The sequence below is a fragment of the Drosophila subpulchrella genome, chromosome X (assembly GCF_014743375.2).
Source record: "Drosophila subpulchrella strain 33 F10 #4 breed RU33 chromosome X, RU_Dsub_v1.1 Primary Assembly, whole genome shotgun sequence".
Classification (NCBI taxonomy): Eukaryota; Metazoa; Arthropoda; class Insecta; order Diptera; family Drosophilidae; genus Drosophila; species Drosophila subpulchrella.
Genome location: NC_050613.1, coordinates 26,322,163 through 26,340,471, shown reverse-complemented (window position 1 = coordinate 26,340,471; position 18,309 = coordinate 26,322,163). Strand labels below are relative to the sequence as shown.

The 18,309-nt window shown below is 45.4% G+C and overlaps 3 protein-coding genes across 8 annotated transcripts; 2 read left to right on the top strand and 1 right to left on the bottom strand.

The window, feature by feature from the left end:
* The first annotated feature begins 1,430 nt into the window (after nt 1-1,430).
* LOC119557375 (NAD(P)H-hydrate epimerase) lies at nt 1,431-3,155 on the top strand. Its single transcript, XM_037870119.1, has 2 exons — nt 1,431-2,172; nt 2,891-3,155. Exons 1-2 carry the CDS (start codon nt 1,565-1,567, stop codon nt 3,111-3,113), a joined length of 831 nt encoding a protein of 276 aa, XP_037726047.1. The 5' UTR covers nt 1,431-1,564; the 3' UTR covers nt 3,114-3,155.
* A 215-nt stretch (nt 3,156-3,370) lies between these two features.
* Nucleotides 3,371-5,036, bottom strand: LOC119557374 (RNA-binding protein NOB1). The gene is made up of 2 exons (XM_037870118.1): nt 4,881-5,036; nt 3,371-4,820 (listed from the first exon to the last, which is right to left on the bottom strand). Exons 1-2 carry the CDS (start codon nt 4,953-4,955, stop codon nt 3,483-3,485), a joined length of 1,413 nt encoding a protein of 470 aa, XP_037726046.1. The 5' UTR covers nt 4,956-5,036; the 3' UTR covers nt 3,371-3,482.
* Nucleotides 5,037-5,806: 770 nt separating this feature from the next.
* LOC119557620 (collagen alpha-1(I) chain) lies at nt 5,807-17,465 on the top strand. 6 transcript variants are annotated; one of them, XM_037870440.1, is made up of 11 exons: nt 5,807-6,424; nt 6,499-10,136; nt 12,936-13,431; nt 13,501-13,613; nt 13,702-14,206; nt 14,265-14,453; nt 14,513-14,701; nt 15,146-15,256; nt 15,979-16,030; nt 16,092-16,207; nt 16,921-17,465. In XM_037870440.1, the coding sequence occupies exons 1-11, from the start codon at nt 5,999-6,001 to the stop codon at nt 17,077-17,079; spliced, it is 5,994 nt and encodes a 1,997-aa protein (XP_037726368.1). In that variant the 5' UTR covers nt 5,807-5,998; the 3' UTR covers nt 17,080-17,465. The 6 variants fall into 6 exon arrangements, with proteins under 6 accessions (XP_037726368.1, XP_037726367.1, XP_037726369.1 ...); XM_037870439.1 differs by having other exon boundaries at nt 13,498-13,613; XM_037870441.1 differs by lacking the exons at nt 15,979-16,030; nt 16,092-16,207; nt 16,921-17,465 and adding an exon at nt 15,798-15,830 and having other exon boundaries at nt 13,498-13,613.
* Nucleotides 17,466-18,309: the final 844 nt, after the last annotated feature.

Sequence of the window (18,309 nt, the reverse complement as noted above, 5' to 3'; positions counted from 1 at the left end):
CGTGTATGTACATACGGGCGATCATTAATGATAGACTTTTGTTTCCCACTTGTGTATGGTACTGTATGAAATAGTAATACATGAAATTAATTTTGTCGCTTACAAGTCCGATTAAAATTTTAGGTGCTTGGCATGAAGAGTACTTGAAAATTAAACCCGTCTGTGGACTATATGGCGAAAGTGGTTGCTTTAAAATTGACTTCGGTATCTTCAGGCCTCTAAGTGCAGGCATAAAACTCAACTCGTGCTCCCAGAGATGCAAGTGCGTACAATGATACGTAGGTGTGCAATGTCGAAGAACTCATTTAACATGATCGGGCTCATTTCTAGCTTCTTAATTTTTCAGTTCGTTGTCCATGTCCACATTTTCCAATATATTTTCCAAATTCAAATCGTTGTCGCAGCGTAAAAGTGCCACAATATAAACCAATATGGAAATGTTTAAGGACCGACAAAATTGTGTTCGAATTGGGCAAATGTGCTTGCACTTCTTTATTTTTTTACTTATTTCGGTAACAGATTTCAAATCCTTAATTAGGTCCTAACTAATAACTAAAACTAGAGAAATACATGAACAAGGCCTTTTTTATTACTAGACGATCTTGGGTTTAAACGCATGCTATGTAGCAAACTGTTAAATATATGCAAGGCCCTGCAAATGGGCTCATTTAGAGCATAATTCGTTCTGTGCATAGGTATAAAAAAGGTTTAATAGTTCTTAGAGTTCTACTAGGTACGGACAGATTATTACTATTTAGCAAGACAGGGCAATTAATTTTGCCACCAAGTAAATCAGGTATGAAGGGCAACGCAATTACATTGCTTCGATCTTGAAGTGAGGACAGATTTAGCAGAATAGAATGGAGCGGAATCGGTGAAATGGAGACTTTGAAGGGCAAAACCCAAGAAAAGCTTTTACACACAGTTAACGCGACGGATATGAATGAATCCAGTCGGGTTCCAAAAAAATTAATAACAATTTTGACGGTTTCAGAACAATCCGTTCGCTGTTCTTCGTTTATAATGAATAAACGTTAAATACATCTCTACATGGCATTCAAAAAGACTAGCATATCGTTTTATTTCATAGTTTAGTGAATTTTTTTTTTTGAAATGATAACTGAAATGTTCTTAAAATGACGAAAATCACGACATATTGGTTCTTTACATATTTCCCCGCTTATTTTTTAATTATTAATTTTTGCGCCTTTTTTTTCCATTTTTTTCAGAGCTGTTCAACATATTTTGAATATTTGAGTTGTTGCCTATCGTTATCAATGAAATTACCGTGCCTATCGATACATCGGTAGGTAAAATAAACGGCTCGACGGTAAGGTTTCGACTTACGATATACAAACTATTCCGACGCTATTTCGAATACGGTCTCACTAAAATGTTGGGATGATGTCAAGGCTAGCTTAGCTAGGACACCTCACTGTCGGACATCTGGCAACGTCACCCAAACAGCTGTTCGGGACTTAAAAATTTGTACTTTTTCTGAGATAAAACCGATTTTTAGAACTAATTTCCCTAGGGAAGTGGCCACGCATTGCAGTTGGTATCTATGAGCCTGCTCTATCGGCGACTTGGAGCTTCCCTAAGGGGCATTTCCCGCACCATTCACCCACTCCTAGTACCCGAAAACAGGCAGAAACCAAGGGCACCTGCGGAAACCAAGCGATTCTACGCCGGCAAAGTGATGGGTGGCTTGAAGTATCTGAACCAAAAGGAGGCCATCGACGTGGACCAGGAACTCTTCAACGAGTACAAGTTCAGCGTGGACCAACTGATGGAGCTGGCCGGACTGAGCTGCGCCCACGCGGTGACCAAGTGCTTTCCGGCGGAGAAGCATCCGCGCATCCTCGTCTGCTGCGGTCCGGGAAACAATGGAGGCGATGGCCTGGTGGCCGCCCGGCACCTCGCCCTAATGGGCTACACACCCACCATCTACTACCCCAAGCCCACGGCGAAGGCGCTCTTCGAGAACCTCAGCCACCAGTGCCGCCGCATGGAGATCCCCAGCGTGGCGGAGTGTCCCTCGGTGGAGGAGGCCGCCCGCGACTTCGACCTCATCCTGGACGCCCTCTTCGGCTTCAGCTTCAAGCCGCCGGTCCGGGCGGATTTCGTCGCCGTTGTGGAGCTGATGCAGCAGACCAAGCTGCCGATTGCCAGGTGCGGGGTTCAAGGCTCATCTGAAGCCGGTTTTATACCGATTATCTGGATGCAAGGGTTCTATATCCATCAAAAGATCAAAAGCCTTAGTAATTTCTGAAGATCAGGGCATATACATAGATTGCCAGGGTTCAAGGTTCATCTGAAGATCAGGGGTTATAGATGTTCTTAAAATATGTGCTATATACGTATTATCAGGTGCAATGGGTTCTATATCCATCGAAAGATCATAAGCTTTAGTAATTTCAGGGGGATATACATAGATTGCTAGGCTTCAAGGTTCATCTGAAGATCAGGGGTTATACATAGATGTGCTTAAAACCGGGTTATATACTTATTATCAGGTGCAATGGTTTCTATACTATTTTGTTACTATTTCATGTTTGGAAATCCTAAAATTATTCATAAAATAGTTATTTTCCGTCTGTCTGTTTCTATTTCTGGGAGAATCCCTAACAGAACATCACTCTCTTTACTATTAAATTCATTTGGAATAATGAATAATGTAAATAATCCTTGTATTTACCTCAAAGTCATCTCCAATTCTTGTTGCTTTTACCTACTATAGATTTAATACCATTCAGTTATATGTTCTTCAGACAGGGATATTTTTTTCATTTAAATTCCGCATAAGTACATCTTAAAAGTTCCAGAGGTGCCAAAATATAATGTGTTCTAATCTGCTTAATCCATAACTAATGATCTACCCTCATTGCAGCGTGGACATTCCCAGCGGCTGGGATGTGGAGAAGGGAAAGGTGACTGAATGCGATCTGGAGCCGGCTCTGCTCATTTCCCTCACGGCCCCGAAACTTTGTGCCCGCCAGTTCCGCGGAGAACATCACTACTTGGGCGGCAGATTCGTACCGCCGGCCCTGCAGTGCAAGTACGATCTGAATTTGCCTCCGTATCCGGGCAACGAACTCTGCGTCAAGCTGTGATTTATACATATACTCGATTGCCATAAATAATACAATCTAAATCTACATTTACAAGCCGATTTTTGTGCATCTGAGATGAATAGTTGGTTAAAAAAGTGCCTATAAAAGGTGGAAGGGAAAAAGAGATAAATAAAATATATACCTTAAAAACTGAAACATATGTTTTCTTGTTATAATCGAGAAGAGTTCAATATTGTACTTAAAAAACGATATATTTCCATAAAAAAATGTTTATAAATATTTAAAAAGCTTGTCTGTGCCTTCTAAAATGTAATATTGTACATTTTTCATCTAAAGATTTAGGTTCTTCCCTTGTGTTTTATTTTATATATTACATATTATATAAAGTCTACAATTAAGAGGGTTTATCTACTTGTACAGGCGATTGTAGTTCTTGCGCCGGCGATCCTCCTCGAAGTTGTTGTTCCTGGCCCACTCCTTGAGGTTGCCCTTGGAGCGCAGCATGGCCGACTTGGAGTCCACGTCGCGCAGCACGAAGGGCGAGAATCCGGCCATGTAGTCCTGGTCCAGGGCGTTCGTCTTGGTCTTGGCCACGCGCGACGGCATCTGGCGTGGCATGGGCTGGTCCTCGAACAGGATGGGGTTCCTCGAGTGCTTGCCGCCCTGGAAGCGCGGCAGGCTCTGGTTCTTGTACTTGTTGGTCAGCGGCCGGCGCGTATTGATGTGTATCACCTGGCGGCCGTTCTCGTCCAGACTGACGGCCACGCGTTTGAGTGTCTTGTTGCCACAGTTGGGGCAGAATACCTTGGTCATGATGCTGGTGGTTCTGTAGCAGGCATAGCATCGCAGTATGTAGGTGCGCAGCTGCTTGATGATCCGGCCATTCAGGGCGGCCAGATGGAGATTGAGCTGCTTGAGCACATTCTGCAGGGCGTAATCGGTGGTCATGCAGGCCACCGGCGGCACCTCATCGGTCTCCACCTTGCCCTCTAGGGCTTTCTTGGCCTTCTTGATGTTCGAGTGCGTGATCCAGCCATCGTCGCCCACTTCCTCTTCGAGATTTTGGCTTGGGGCTGGCTGTGGCTCGGATTCCTCTGCTTCCTCCTCTTCTGCCGGCTGCAAAACCAGCAGTTCCGACCGCTCTTGCTCCGTTTCAGCATCATATTCGCACTTGAGCTGCTCGAACAGCTTGTCCAGCTCCTCCTGACTGGGATCCTGGGCGAGATCCTCCTCGGCTGCGATTGGATGGCTGGGCAGGGCTTCCTTGCCAGCTAGTTGAGCTTCGATGGCGGCTTTTACACTGTCCTCGCCTTCCTGCTCCTCCTCTGAGCCACCCGCCTCCTCATCCTCCTCCTCCTCCTGGGAATCCCCATCCTCCTCGGAGTCCTCCTCTTCACCCTCAGGCATGTACCAGCCAACCATCCTCTTGTTGCTGGCATCCTGCATTTCCTCGGGTTTCTCCTTGGAGGCAATGGTTTGGGCCATCACGGGCTCCGTGCGCAGGTGGTCGGTGCCCACGGTGTCCGCCTCCAGTTCGTAGGTGAGCGAGATGACCTTCAGATCGATCCCCGAGAGACTCGCATAGTCGCCCGTTCGCTTGGCGAACTCCACGCAGTGTTTGATGCTCTCGGGACGCGGCTCGCGCACCTGGAGGTCGAAGGGCAGGACGCAGAGGCGACGGATCTGGCGCTTGTTGCGCACCTCGGCCACCACATCCGGCACGGTGAGCACCTGCTCCGCGTATTCCTGGAGGGGATTGGATTTGGGATTTAGGGGGGTTCTCTATGGCATCCAGGGATGACTTACATTCAGGGGCACGGCGTTGATAAAGGCGGTGGTGTCCGCCACCAGGAACTTGATCTTTCCGCTCGTCTCGGCCATTTTCCGGGGTAATTTTCACATGAAAAACAAGGCAGGCAAAGAAAAACAATTCAATTCAGCACGTGTCGGAAGTTTCTTAGTGATGGCGATATTTCCTGATATTCTTCCTATTTATATCGGTTATATCGTTGTTACGCGATGAATCGATGTTTGGTAAAACATATTTCGCCACGCAATTGACAAATTGGAATTTGAATGTTGTTAAAATACGTGTCCAATTGATCTTGTGGAAGGTATCCTACAAATATTGTAAATGATACAAAAAAAAAACTATCGAACTATCATGAAGTCCATTTCCTATTAGCCAATTGAACACAGGATTATACTAGTTTTTTAGAAGGAGACCAAAAGTGGATTTCCAACAGCTGTCAAAACATTGATTAATTCTTTTTTAAGTGACATTTTATTTAATTGTTCTTCTGGGTGCCAATTTGAAACACGTAATCATATATTTGCTCAAAAAATTAAATGCGCTCATTAGCAAATTAATGATTAGATAAGAAAATTGCGCGAAGGGCTTTACTCACTTGAAATAATAGGAAAGTGCTTGAAAATCAAATTAAGAGTTAAACAACCATAGATGTACTTAAAAAAATGTTTTTCTTTCTAAAATCAAGGCCTAGAAAGAACAGTTATTTGAAAGTTGTGTTTTTAAAATACTACCTCTGTAAACATTAAATTGTTACTTGTGTTTTTCTCCAAGAACCGACAAAATAGGCAAAGAAAATACATAAAAACCCAATAGGCCTTTCAAAATTGAAGTCCCAAATAGAAATCCCTGATTTCAATCGATTCGATAGTCGATGAAGATTGCCTGGACATCGATGAGCCTTGACAGCGGCAAGTGCCACCTCTAGTTTTCAAGCCAAAAATGGCGAAGTGAATTCCTTTTTTCGTCCAGTTAGCAGGCAAATTTCGTGAAGCGCTCGAATTAAAAGAAAGTGAACGACCTTTTTCGCCGGACTTAGTGAAAACGCAGTGCAGCGGATCGGCCGAGTGATCCGGCAAGAGCGCGACAAGAGCAGCGAAGAGGAAACTGCAGAATGTGGGGCCATTGGCAGACGGCCACCGCCGCAGTGGCTCCGATGGGCGCACCCCCTCCGCAGCCGTCGGTGCCGCCGCCACTGCCCGACGCCCCACCACCTCCGCCCCCAGCGGACGGTGCCTCCTCGGGAGGAGCACCCCCTGGCCAGCAGTCGTCGGCAGGGGTAGGAGGATCTGGAGCAGTTGCCCAGAACGACAGCACCAACCCCTCCGCAGCCGCCGCTGCGGGCGCAGCCTTCAACCCTTATAGCAGCGGACAGGCGGCGGCGGGGGGCGCGGGTGCCGGCAACCCCTACGAGCAGTATACGGCCGCCCAGTACGCGGCCATGACCCCAGAGCAGCAGTACGCCCTGCAGCACCACTGGCACCAGTGGCAGACCTACCAGGCGGAGTACGCCAAATGGCATGCCCAGTATGGCGAGCAGGTGAGTCCCATCATCTGGCAATCCTCCCTGCACCTGGTAAACAACCTAATCCTAACTAATTCCCCCTTCCCCAGTACAAGCGTGAAATGGCCGCTGCTGCCGCTGTGGCCACGACTACAGGTATCCAAGGCGTCCCAGCACCCGTGGTAGCTGCTCCCTCGCCAGCTCCCGCTCCCGCAGTGGTAGCCCCACCAGGTCCACAGGCCTACCCTGTGGCCCAGAACTATTATCAGGCCACGCCGGCTGCTTCCACCACGCCGAATGCCGTGCTGGGCGCACCACCGCTGCCCGGTAAGATCATGGCCCAGCCGCAGTTGTACAACCAGCCGCCGCCGCCGCCACCCCAAAAAGCCGGCTACAATCAAAATCAAAGCAATGACAACCAAGGCATGTGGTCGAGTGGACAGTCCATGCAGCAGCCGCCGCCCAATAGATATGGCGGGCAAATGAACCAGATGAACTACAATAGTGGCGGACCAGACAACCAGGGCGGCTATCCCAATCTTCAGCAGCCGCCGCCCTCGATGCAGAGACAGCCAACTCAGCAGCAGCAGCAGAATAACATGGACAACCAGTGGGGAATTAACAACCAACGCGGTGGAGGAGGCGGCAGCAACAATAGCCGTCCTTCCTGGGAAACCAGTGGACCGCAGTCTGATAATTCCGGGCAACAAGGTCACTGGGATGGTCCGCCGCCACAGAATGATATGAACAATCGCTGGAATGGACCGTCACAGGGCAACAGCAATAGCAATGACAGCAACAATCGCCGCTGGGATGGGTCATCAAACCAAACGCAGTCTGGCGGGGATCAGCAACAGAACCGCTGGATGAGCGGTCCCCCACAAAGCGATCAGAACCAGAATCGCTGGATGAGCGGACCTCCGCCTAGTTTGAACGACCAGCAGCAGGATAATCAGAATCCCCGCCAGAATCGCTGGCAGAATAATAATTCCGACATGGACGGACCATCGATGCGGAATAACAACAAGCAGAACCAGTTCCAGAACAATCGAAAGAGCTGGGGGGCACCAGACGAACGAGGAGATGGAGAAGGAGATGGCGACCAAAACCAGAATCCATTTATCAAGAACTCGCAGTCCGATTATGACCAGGATCAGCCGTCTGGCAACAATAACAACTTCGGCCAGCGAACAGGCAACTACCAGGGAAACTATGGCAATAGTTACAATAACCAGGATCAAGGTGGAGGAGGAGGAGGCAACTTTGGCAGCGGAGGAGGAAGCAACTATGGAAGCGGCGGAACAGGCAACTTTGCCGGCAGAGGCGGAGGCGGAGGCCAGGACAGCTTTGGTGGCCGTGGATCAGGAGGATCTGGGCCGGACAATTTTGGCAATAGCAATACTAATAGCTTCAATAACAACAATCGCCGCCAAAGCAATCGTTGGGACAACAATCGCAACCAAACCCAAAATCAGGGATATTCTGATGAGAGGGGCGGCGGAGGAGGAGGAGGAGGAGGAGGCAGTGGCGATTCTGGTTCAGGAGGGTTCAACCAAAATCGTGGCAATTTCAACCAGCGTAACAGCTTCAACCAGCAGAATACGTCTTACCAACATCAGTCTCAACTTCAAAATCCAAACCAGAATCAGCAGCAGAATCGCAACCAACAGCAGGCTCCCGACCTAGACGAGGCCAGCTTCGATCGCCTGTTCGACCAGTGGGAGCAGCAGTTCGAGGACTGGAAGCGGGCCAATGCCAATCATCCGGATCGCGATGAGTACCGCCGCTACGAGGAGGAGTTCGAGAAGCAGCGTCGTCGCATTGCCGAACGAAGGGAGCAAATGCGCCGACGTCGCCAGCAGCAAATGGGTGGCTTAACAGGATCTGGCTCGTTAACAGACATACCGAAAGAAGCTACAGTCGCCGGAGCATCCAAGCCCGAGGAGCAGGATTCGAACGATGATGCATTCGGCGGTGTCCAAGGCAATTTCGGTGACCAGGGACCACCCGCACCGGGACTTGGCCCTGGCCCTGGGCCTGGACCCAATTTCGGTGATCAGGATAGAGGACCCCCCTTCGGACAGGGCAACAGACAACCGGGACATTCGGGTCATTTTGCGAATGAGAATCGCGCCTTCGAAAACTCCGGAGTTCCTGGATTCAGGGGCAACCATGGTCCGCCACCAGGAATGCAGAACAAATACCAAACCGCCCAGAAAGCCATCCAGGACAAACAGCCAGGCCCAGAGGAGAGCAAGGGCAATCAAGCCAAGCCCTCGGGACCAACGGCTCCACCGGCTCCAATTTTAAATCCGATTGTTGTCCAGAAACCAGTAGTGCCAGCTCCCCCAGTAGCTCCACCCATCGGTCCTGTTCATCCGGCCTCCCTGCCGCCACCCGATGCTCCAGCTCCAACTCCTCCAGTAGTTCCTGCCCCGCCGGTGGCTCCACCGAAGCAGCCTCCTCCGATCTCCACTAATCTCGGCAAGCGGCGCCAAACACCTGTTCCTGCTCCAGTACCCGCCAAGCAGGTCAAGGAGGAGGAGCCCATATTCACGATTTCCCTGGACGACGACGACGACGAGGATGAGATTGAACCGCCGGCAGCCGACACGCCCATGGGCAGCATCTTCAAGAAGAGCGATGGCATACCGGGTCTGGATTTGGTGGCCGATGGCGGTGGCAAGAACTCAGCCTCGGTCTTCGATGTGGGGCTCGGGGATTCCGAGCCAGCAGCAGCGCCTGCCGCCCCAGCTAACCAGTCGGGCCCCTCGACCGCCAACAAGAGCAACGAATCGCTTAGCAACGTGCTTAAAGACCCGAACTTCTTCAACAATCTTACCCAGGCGGTGGCCAATGTCCAGGAGCGCGAGCAGCGCGATCGCCAGGAGCAGCAGCAGCAGCAGCATGAGCAGGATCCGAATCAGGAAACGGGATCGGATGGTCGTCCCCTGTCCTTTGCCGAGTGGCAGCGCAAGAAAAATGGTGGCAACGATAACAAGTCGCAGGATTCCCGCGATTCGATGAGCCCCAGTGGCAGTGACAAACCGGACAACAGTGGACCCGGGCAGGCTCAGGGTGTAGGTCCGGGTGCCGGTGGTCCCAATCCTCGTTCTCGTCCAAATTCTGGGCCTGGTCCTGCTCCAAACGATATGCAGCATTTCGACAACTTTGGACCGAACCAAGTCGCGGGTAGCAACTTCATTGACTTTGAAGGCAATGGACCCGGTCCCGGCTTTGGGCCACCAGGCAGGAACTTCGGTCCCAACGGTCCAGGACCACGTGGTCCCAACTTCGGGCCTAACTTTGGCCCCGGGGGACCTCCTTATGGGCCCAATGGCCCCGGAGGACCACCGTTCGGTCCCAAGTTCAGACACAATGGCCCCAACTTCGGGCCGAACTTTGGCCCGAATTTCGGACCAGGTCCAGGCCCACGTAACTTCGGACCTCGTGGACCCAATGGTCCATACGGTGGTCCCCGGCGCGACGACTTCGGTGGCCCACCGTTCGGCGGTCCAGGACCCAACTTCGGACCAGGCGGGCCACAAGGACCCAATGCGCGGGGATTCAACAACGGTGGACAAAACAGTGATAACCCCTTCCGCCGGCAGGGCGGTGGACCAGGTCCCGGTTTCGCCGACGATGATCTTGGCGCAGGACCACCAAGAGGCCCCAGGAATTTCCCGAACCGCAACAGCTTCGGCGGAAATCAAGGAGGACAGAACAATCGGAAGAACTGGAATGACGGGTATGTGTCCTTAGTCCGTTTCTAAGTTCTTAACCTTGATCAAATCGATTTTTCAATACGTATATGTAATACCTATATATGGAACGTTATATCTTGACAAAAATGGGGGAAAGGGGGAAGAGTCTTTCCCCCTTTATACTCTTTTTGGAATCCAATATCAATTGTCTGATTGTCTGAAGAAGATATGGCAGCATTATCTTTTCAAGTTTTGTGGATCGTATAATCTGCAAATCAGTTCAACTATATAATAATAGCGTGAAATTTAATTAGGGCTGCATGATTACAAACATTTATCTGAAAGGCTCCCATTTTGTTTTGGTGAATGACAGGACCTATATGCATTTGCAGTTCATTTTATAAGAGATTATATCTATAATATACCCATGTGATAAGGGAACCCAAGCGTTTTATAGAAATAAACGTATGTCTGTCCGACTTTACTACAGATGGAGTTCGAAAATGTAATATACTTTCGAATCAGGTTGCCTTCTATGGCTATAAAAAAAGTATTTCTTATGATATCCGTGAAATTCCGTTTTAAGTTCAAGTTCTTCGATTGAAATCTTCCGATTTCATTCCGCTCAATCCCCCTTTCCCACTTTTGTCCTCTTTCTATTGCTCTATCTGTATTGATTCATCCAATTTTATGTAGTTAACTTGCGCAGGCCTTTTCTAGTTATCGTTAATGCTGGAATTTCGATTCCAACCCCGTTTTTTCTTCTTCTCTTCTACTTCTATGCAATACTGATACATACTGAAAAAAACGTATAATTTAAAAAATGTTACCAAACAAAAAAAAAAACCAACAAAAAAACCGCTGGTATTGATGGTTGGCGATGCCCCCGATACATATATGATATATGTATATATTTGTTTAAACGTACACCCACCGATCTGTGTGTCTGATCCGAACCATTGTCTGAGCAGCAAGAAAAGGGGGCGGTAAAAACCTCCGGCATCAACAGCAGCAGAGCAAGAACTGAGCTCTGAACTCTTGAATCTGATTAGGAGACAGATTTTTGTGCGGGGCTTTCTATATCGAATGGGCAGACGATAGCCCCCTCTGAAAAAAAAATGTATCCATAATCTGTCATCAGATCGCAGGGTCCAGAAGCCAGAAAATACCTATATTTAGAAATTAAGGATACACACGTCTGCCAGATCCACAGAGAACAAAAACGAAGTCGAAAAAACAACATATGCTGGGAATAATTTTGCTGCTCGAAATATCATACGATTTTTACTTATTTTTACCCGCTATAACACACAAAAATAGCCCAATTCTTGACCTCATAACTTTTCTTGAGTTTTATACCATTTCAATTTGACGCGATTAAGTAATTTTCCCAGTTAATTTTCCCTGATTATGAAAGCAAAGATTAAGTCTTGTTTTGGTGGAAAATATAATACTTTTATAGCGCGAAGTTATATGAGTCGTATATGTTAAATATATACCATGGAATTAATATCAATAAAGGAAGATAAAACGAAGAGTAATGTTTTTGGGGGAAAACAAACTATGTTAAAAAAAAGAAACCATAGTAAGTTTTGGATTTAGTCCGTCTGTGCATTAATCTTTTGTTAATTTCCATTCTATTCTTAATATTTCCGATCGCTAAATACTGGTTCTGGTTAGTTTTAAATATTATAATTAATCATTTATAAGACATCTTCGAGATTATGTATCAAGATATGTTTCAAATATACTGAAAAAGATAAACAGTTTTTTTTCTGGTATCTACTATTGGTTTTTTTTTAAATGACCAATAAGATCTTTAACTTGAGAAATGCACTAATTAAGGTTTTGATTAAAAAATAAATTATAATTCGTCTGTTTCTGGCTTTGTCCGTTTATGTTGCTTCGATTTTAGGGAACTGTCGTAATAAAATTAAGATATCGATTGCTTAAGCATTTTAAATTATTTAGTTAAGCTACATATGTCCGATTAATATCAAAAGTAAAATTACTTGTCCGATATATGACTTTAAATCGATTAACCATATTTTTTGTCCGATTAATATTGAAATAAAAATTTCCTTTGAAGTTTATCATTGATTTCAAAAAACAAAATAATAATTTTTCTATTTTATTGTTTTTTTTTTTTAATAATATAACTATTGTGGTCCGATGTCATTATAAAATCAATTTATAATTTTAAAATGTATACAAATTATAGGTGTTGTAAGCCTTTAAAATGCACTCCCAATTTAGTAAGCAATATTAACAATATCCTATTTATACTTTGTCCGACTCTTCTGGCTTCTTACATTATGATAAAATCTTTCGAATAAATTACGTTTCGAATGGGCATTGTGCTAAATTTGAAAAGATATTTATGCTTTGCCCAGAGAAGCTATTTACACATAAAGAAAACTGCATTGCTAGTCTAAGTTTAGGGCCAAAATATATACATATGTATATCTCTATTTATGCTCGTCTGCAATTTTTGGGCAGTGGGACACGTAGATTGTGCACCCGCCCCTCAGTCCCCTGCCACGCCCCCTTTCTTAACTCACAAAAAAAAAAAAACAAAAACTATTTTAGTAAATTTCAACCCAAGTAAAAGTTCAAGTGTTTTTCTTTTGGTTTTTAAACATTGAAAACCTTTAAACAAAATTAAAAACTATAAAATACAAAATCGAAAATATATATAAAACAAATAAAACAACTGCAAAAAATGCTTTCAAAAACGAAAACCAACAAACGTAACAAAAAAAAATTGTATACTAAAATCGCCCATGGTGTGTTCCACCCGCCACCTCCACCCACAAAACAAAAATTCAATACAAAATCCAAAGGCCGGAGCAACAGCAGCAACCATTCCCCAACCAAAACGAGCCCATCTATCGACCGATGAAGGTGTTCGACTATTCCAACAACCAACCAGCCGCCAAGGTGATCGATTATGGCCACAAGTCGGGCGATGGAAACCCCATCGAGAGGCCTTCCGGCCCATCTTCTGCCGATAGAATTCCGGAATTCAGAGCCGTGAAGACCTTTGAGTATGGCCACTCCTCGTTTTCGGGACCGAATCGCATGGGAATACCAGGAGGAATGGGCATGGGAATGGGAGGAGGTCCAAATCAAGGAATGACAGGTTGCGGCCCTAATAGGGGGATGACGGGAGGACCCGGAGGACCCGGAGGAGGAGGCCCAGGAGCTTCCAATAGCAAGCGAAAGAATAAAAAAAGAAACAGACAAAAGAAGGAGGAGCGATTGCAGTTCCAGCAAAATCCGCAGTTGCAATCAAATTCGTTTGACGAATGCAGCTCCCCGAATCCCGGACAGGATGAGGTAAGTGGTCAGCCGAGTGAAAGCCCTCATCTTGGTCTCTAATCCTGCCAACGATTCTCCCACTAGCAGCAGCAGCAGCCGCAGCAAGAACAGCAGCAGGCCCAGGATGAGTTCCAGGATCAAGGCGATGAGTTTCCAGCAAATGAAGGCAATGATCTTGAGGATATTTCCGATGGAGAAGAGTAAGTAGCTAACCGCTGCATCGGTTTGCACTCAGCTTTGAGCTTTTTCAAGATAACTCAACTAATTATTTTGTTCTTTTTCCCCTAGCAATTTAACCCCACTGGATGGCGAGGATAACAACGAGGAACTGCCACCGCCGCCACCGATCGGCAGATGGAATCAGGGAAATGTCCAGGAGCAGTTCAATCAAAGCCCCTTTAATATCCTTCCCGGCCAGTCATTTGGCGGCGGAATGGAAAGATCGGCTCCGCCGCCGCCAACCATGTCACTTTTCCCCTCGGCAGCCAATGCCAATGACAACATTCCCACTCCGGTGACGGCTCCCCACCTGGAGATGTGCGTGCCGACCAACGAGAATCGCAACACCATCTCCGTGGACGAGGTGCTCTTGAATCCCGGTCGCCAGACCCGTCCCAAGCGCATCTGCATCATTCTGCGTGGTCCACCTGGCTGCGGCAAATCGCATGTGGCGCGTCTCATCAAGGAAAAGGAGCTGGAGATGGGCGGTGCCAATCCGCGCATCCTCAGCATAGATGACTACTTCATCATCGAGAACGACTACGAGGAGAAGTGTCCCAAGACTGGCAAGAAGGTGAGTGAATCAAACATTTAGTCATAAAAAATATATTCAAATTGTTAATCGATTACAGATACCCAAAAAGGAGATACTGTACGAGTACGATGACGCCATGGAGGAGACCTACATGCAATATCTAATCAAATCGTTCAAAAAGACGCTCAGTGATAATCTTTATGATTTTATAATAGTGGACTGCAACAACAACTCGCTGCGCACGCTGAATGAATTTTATTGTCACGCCAAAGACTCGAATTTTGTGGTGGGTCAAGAAATCGATATATCACTTGCAAGGATATGTGTTTACTTCTCGTTCTATAGCCCTACATCGTGGACCTACACTGCGATCTGGAGACATGCCTGGGCAGGAACTCGCACCAGCGCACCGAGAACGAGATCCAGGTGGTGCTGGACAACTGGTGCAACACACCGCTGCAGTACATCAAGCTGGACGTGAGCACGCTGCTTGAGAACGTGGTCGAGATGGAGGATGTGGAGGACATGGCTACGGTAACTATGCACTAAGCGGCCATGTCGCCGCGCAGCACAGGAGCTGGTGGAGGCGCTGGCGGAGCTCCTGTACTGGCCAGTGGGTCGTTGGCCAGTCCGGAGTCTCCGACTCCAGTCATGATTGCTCTTTAAGCGATCGATAGGGACGAAAATACCTTCAAAATCAGACCTGGCCGGGCCAAGTTCTTTCGAAAACAACAAACAGAAAACGCAATGCAAACGATATGATATCGCAATTCTAGACTAAGTTCTTCACTGGATTCGAATCTCTATATATACCTACTATATATAAACATTTTATGACATGCAATATGTGCACCTCTAGTCAACCTAGTCTAAGAAACAATAACGAACAAACTACATTAAGCTTTAAGTAAAGGCAACTCTGCAAGCTGGTTGAAGCGAACGTTTTGTTGATTTATGGCGGCTTCGTCTCACTTTCAGGACGATAATGCCTGCGCCGACGATGGGGAGACTGCGGGAGCATCCGCGGCATCCGAGGATGCGGCTGTCGAGGAGACCGACGACAGCAACAGCGGCGACGCCTCCAACGACGTAAGTGTAAACCGTGATTGCATCGACTGATTGGATTCATTTTGAGACACATGACGGATGGGGTTTAATGGGTTTACGATTGAATTCAATTAGTGCAATTAGTGTTTGAATGTAGAATGGATACTCGGCATCCAATTTGAAATACAAATGTTGTAGCATATATAATTCTTATAATGTTGTCATGTTAAACTTATGTATACTTTGTATCCTGAAAGGTGTACTTATAAACGTGTGTTATTCCCATGATACTAACATAGTATTTGTTTCTAATATGTTTCTATACCTTATCCTTATAAAAGGAGCCTTGTTTCACATAAACATTCAATTTGTTATTTGTTTTGTTTGTATTAGAAATGTATTGTAGCACTTTGACTTATTAGTTTACTCTTTTACATTGACTAATATGATTTAATGATAATGCTTTTATTTTAAAGGAACAAGTATTTGTCTTAAACATATTGATAAAGTGTTCGGTGTCCCCCACTTAAATTTCAGTAAAATTTAGTTGAAAGTATTTATTATACGTTTTATCTTTATTTAGTCACATTATACTCCCTGAATTAGTCCAGTCAGTCGCTAGAAACGTAGAAACAGCAGGAGATTGGTGGCCTTATGGGCCTGGGTATCGGTAAATATTCCTCTAAATTTTCCTGAAATTCTACCATTGCACTCTCCACTTAATCCGGATCCCAATCGTGCGTTCTGCGTTTCGCGTGCTCCAGTGCGGCTTCCTGAAAAGCAAATGGGAATGTGACACCACCGAGGAGAATCTGGGTGAGTCCCTATCGTCTTGGCTTTGGTTTTTACCTTCAACTAACTGAATCCACCATTTCAGCCCGCTTGGATGGCACCAAGCGTCTGATGCAGAACCGCCGGACCGCCAGCATGGCCGACTATCTCCAGCTGGAGGATTGGGAACCACCCAGGACCTCGGCGAATGGCAAGAAGCGCGTGAGTAGAATTTAATTAGCTGTTGGGGGAAACGTTTCTTTGTAATCGAGGGTTGGGGGGAAACGTTTCTTTGTAATCGAGGGTTAGTATCAGACAAGGTAGTGTTGAAGAACTTTTCACCTGGAAGAGAAAAAGATAGCTAGCTATATTGCTATCTCTTTTGCTTACAGAAGGTTTAGATAATTAAACGATACTAATAATATTGAAGTTTTCTGTTTATAATATTACTTCAATACAAAATTATAGCTTGTTATGTTATTTTATAAATTTTTTTAAATGTTTTATTGCAATCTTTGTTGTTATAACTTAATACTTCGTTTTTATGCTTATAAAAATTCACTTATTTGGAGAGTTTGGATAAAGATTTTTACATATAACTTTCTTATATTATAGATTTACTATATCGTAAAGAAATAACATACTGTAATAATATGTTTTAATATTTTAAGAAGAATTTATACATTGTATATTATATTAATTGTTGTTGTTCTATTATGCAAAGCAAAGTTTTATTACCAGGATATATGTGCAGGAATACTTTTTTATAATTTTATTGCAATCTTTTTGTTGATCTAATCGGTTATTATAGCTTAAAATACTATACCAAATATTTTAGTCATTGTAGAAGAATTTTTTAACGAAAGAAACGTTTCTGAGGCTTGTTATTTTTTTAACATAAAATCCTTTACCGAAATCCCTACGACATCTTTCAGGTCCGTTGGGCGGACATCGAGGAGAAGCGCTCGCAGGAGAAGATGCGAGCCATCGGCTTTGTGGTGGGCCAGACCGACTGGAACCGCATGATGGACCCCAATGCGGGCAGTCGGGCCCTGAACAAAACCAAATATATCGAGCGCATCAAGCGTCGCTAGAAAGACAATTACAAACATGCAACAGATACAAAAAAAAAAACACGCAGCATTTCCACCAACCAAAAAACACAGACCATTTCCACATGTACGGGTAGCACCGTGCGATAACAAAAGGCTCAAAGACCCCGAATTACGATTAATCATCTATCATTCAGACGCTATCAGTATAATTTCGCAACCATCAGTCATTTTAGGCGCGCTGCATTTACAAAACGAATATTCAATTTCGTTGCCCACACGAACATCCGATCGCGATTCAGATCCTAGCAAAATATATTAAAAATGGGTGTATTTTAATTGTAAATTAAACCAATTCGCCTTTAAAACCGAATGATGCATCCAATTTTTTTTTTAGTTTGACGAAATATATAATTGATATACGTGAATTTACATTATTTTGATTTCATTTGCCAGTTTAGCGGGTTCATTGAACCCTGACTGCCTTCTCTGTTTACCGCGTGACAGCTGTCTCTGTTGCTCTGTAAACAACCATTGACAGCTGTTCGACCGGGGGGCGTGGCCGGGGGCGGAATGGGGATGGGCTTGGCTTTCGGATACTGTGTGTGTGCACCTCGCAAGCTTGCCAAGGTGAATTACAGATGACAGCTCCGGGCAGAGTTGCACAACATGCGGCGCACTTGGAGGCGGGACTGGGCGGGATCAGGGGGGTGGATGACGGTGGACGAGGCGCAGGATCAGGGGGAGTTGGAGCGCCACCAGCAGTCACCAATGGCTCGCATCCACTCCAAGCACCCGAGCCCATTGACAGTCAGTGCTGGTCGAAGTCTGAAAGATAGCCAAGGAATGTATGGAAAAAAAGTGAAGAAAAAGTGCATATATATAGTGAATCTTAAATAAAATGCGAGTAATTACGATGATTAAAAAAATGGTTTTTTATTAATATTCTTTTACGGAATTAAAGTTTTTAAGAACTATGTATAAGGGTTTTAATAAATGTTTTTACTACCAAGTTAAAAGTTATTATTTTTCAAAGTATTATTTTTACAAGTGGTTCAATAGTTATTTCCTAACTGCCTTTTAAGTTAGTTTTACAAAAATGTTTTATTATTTAGTGTATTGGATCGTGTAATCGCTATTATAATATATTATGAAAACCACAATATGGTTGGTTCAAGTAATATCTATGCACAAAACACTAGAGTTTTAAAATCGCTTTTAAATTCTAGTTAAGGTGTCTAAAAGTATGCAACAATAAATTTTAAGCCCAGA

Bases quoted from the DNA above. Each gene is read 5' to 3' on its own strand.
- LOC119557620 (XM_037870439.1), top strand. From the start codon at position 5,999: ATGTGGGGCCATTGGCAGACGGCCACCGCCGCAGTGGCTCCGATGGGC. The intron at 13,432-13,497 runs GTAAGTGGTCAG...TTCTCCCACTAG, and splicing joins CGAATCCCGGACAGGATGAG to CAGCAGCAGCAGCCGCAGCA. The intron at 15,257-15,978 runs GTAAGTGTAAAC...CGCGTGCTCCAG, and splicing joins GCGGCGACGCCTCCAACGAC to TGCGGCTTCCTGAAAAGCAA.
- LOC119557375 (XM_037870119.1), top strand. From the start codon at position 1,565: ATGAGCCTGCTCTATCGGCGACTTGGAGCTTCCCTAAGGGGCATTTCC. The intron at 2,173-2,890 runs GTGCGGGGTTCA...CCCTCATTGCAG, and splicing joins ACCAAGCTGCCGATTGCCAG to CGTGGACATTCCCAGCGGCT.
- LOC119557374 (XM_037870118.1), bottom strand. From the start codon at position 4,955: ATGGCCGAGACGAGCGGAAAGATCAAGTTCCTGGTGGCGGACACCACC. The intron at 4,821-4,880 runs GTAAGTCATCCC...AATCCCCTCCAG, and splicing joins TCAACGCCGTGCCCCTGAAT to GAATACGCGGAGCAGGTGCT.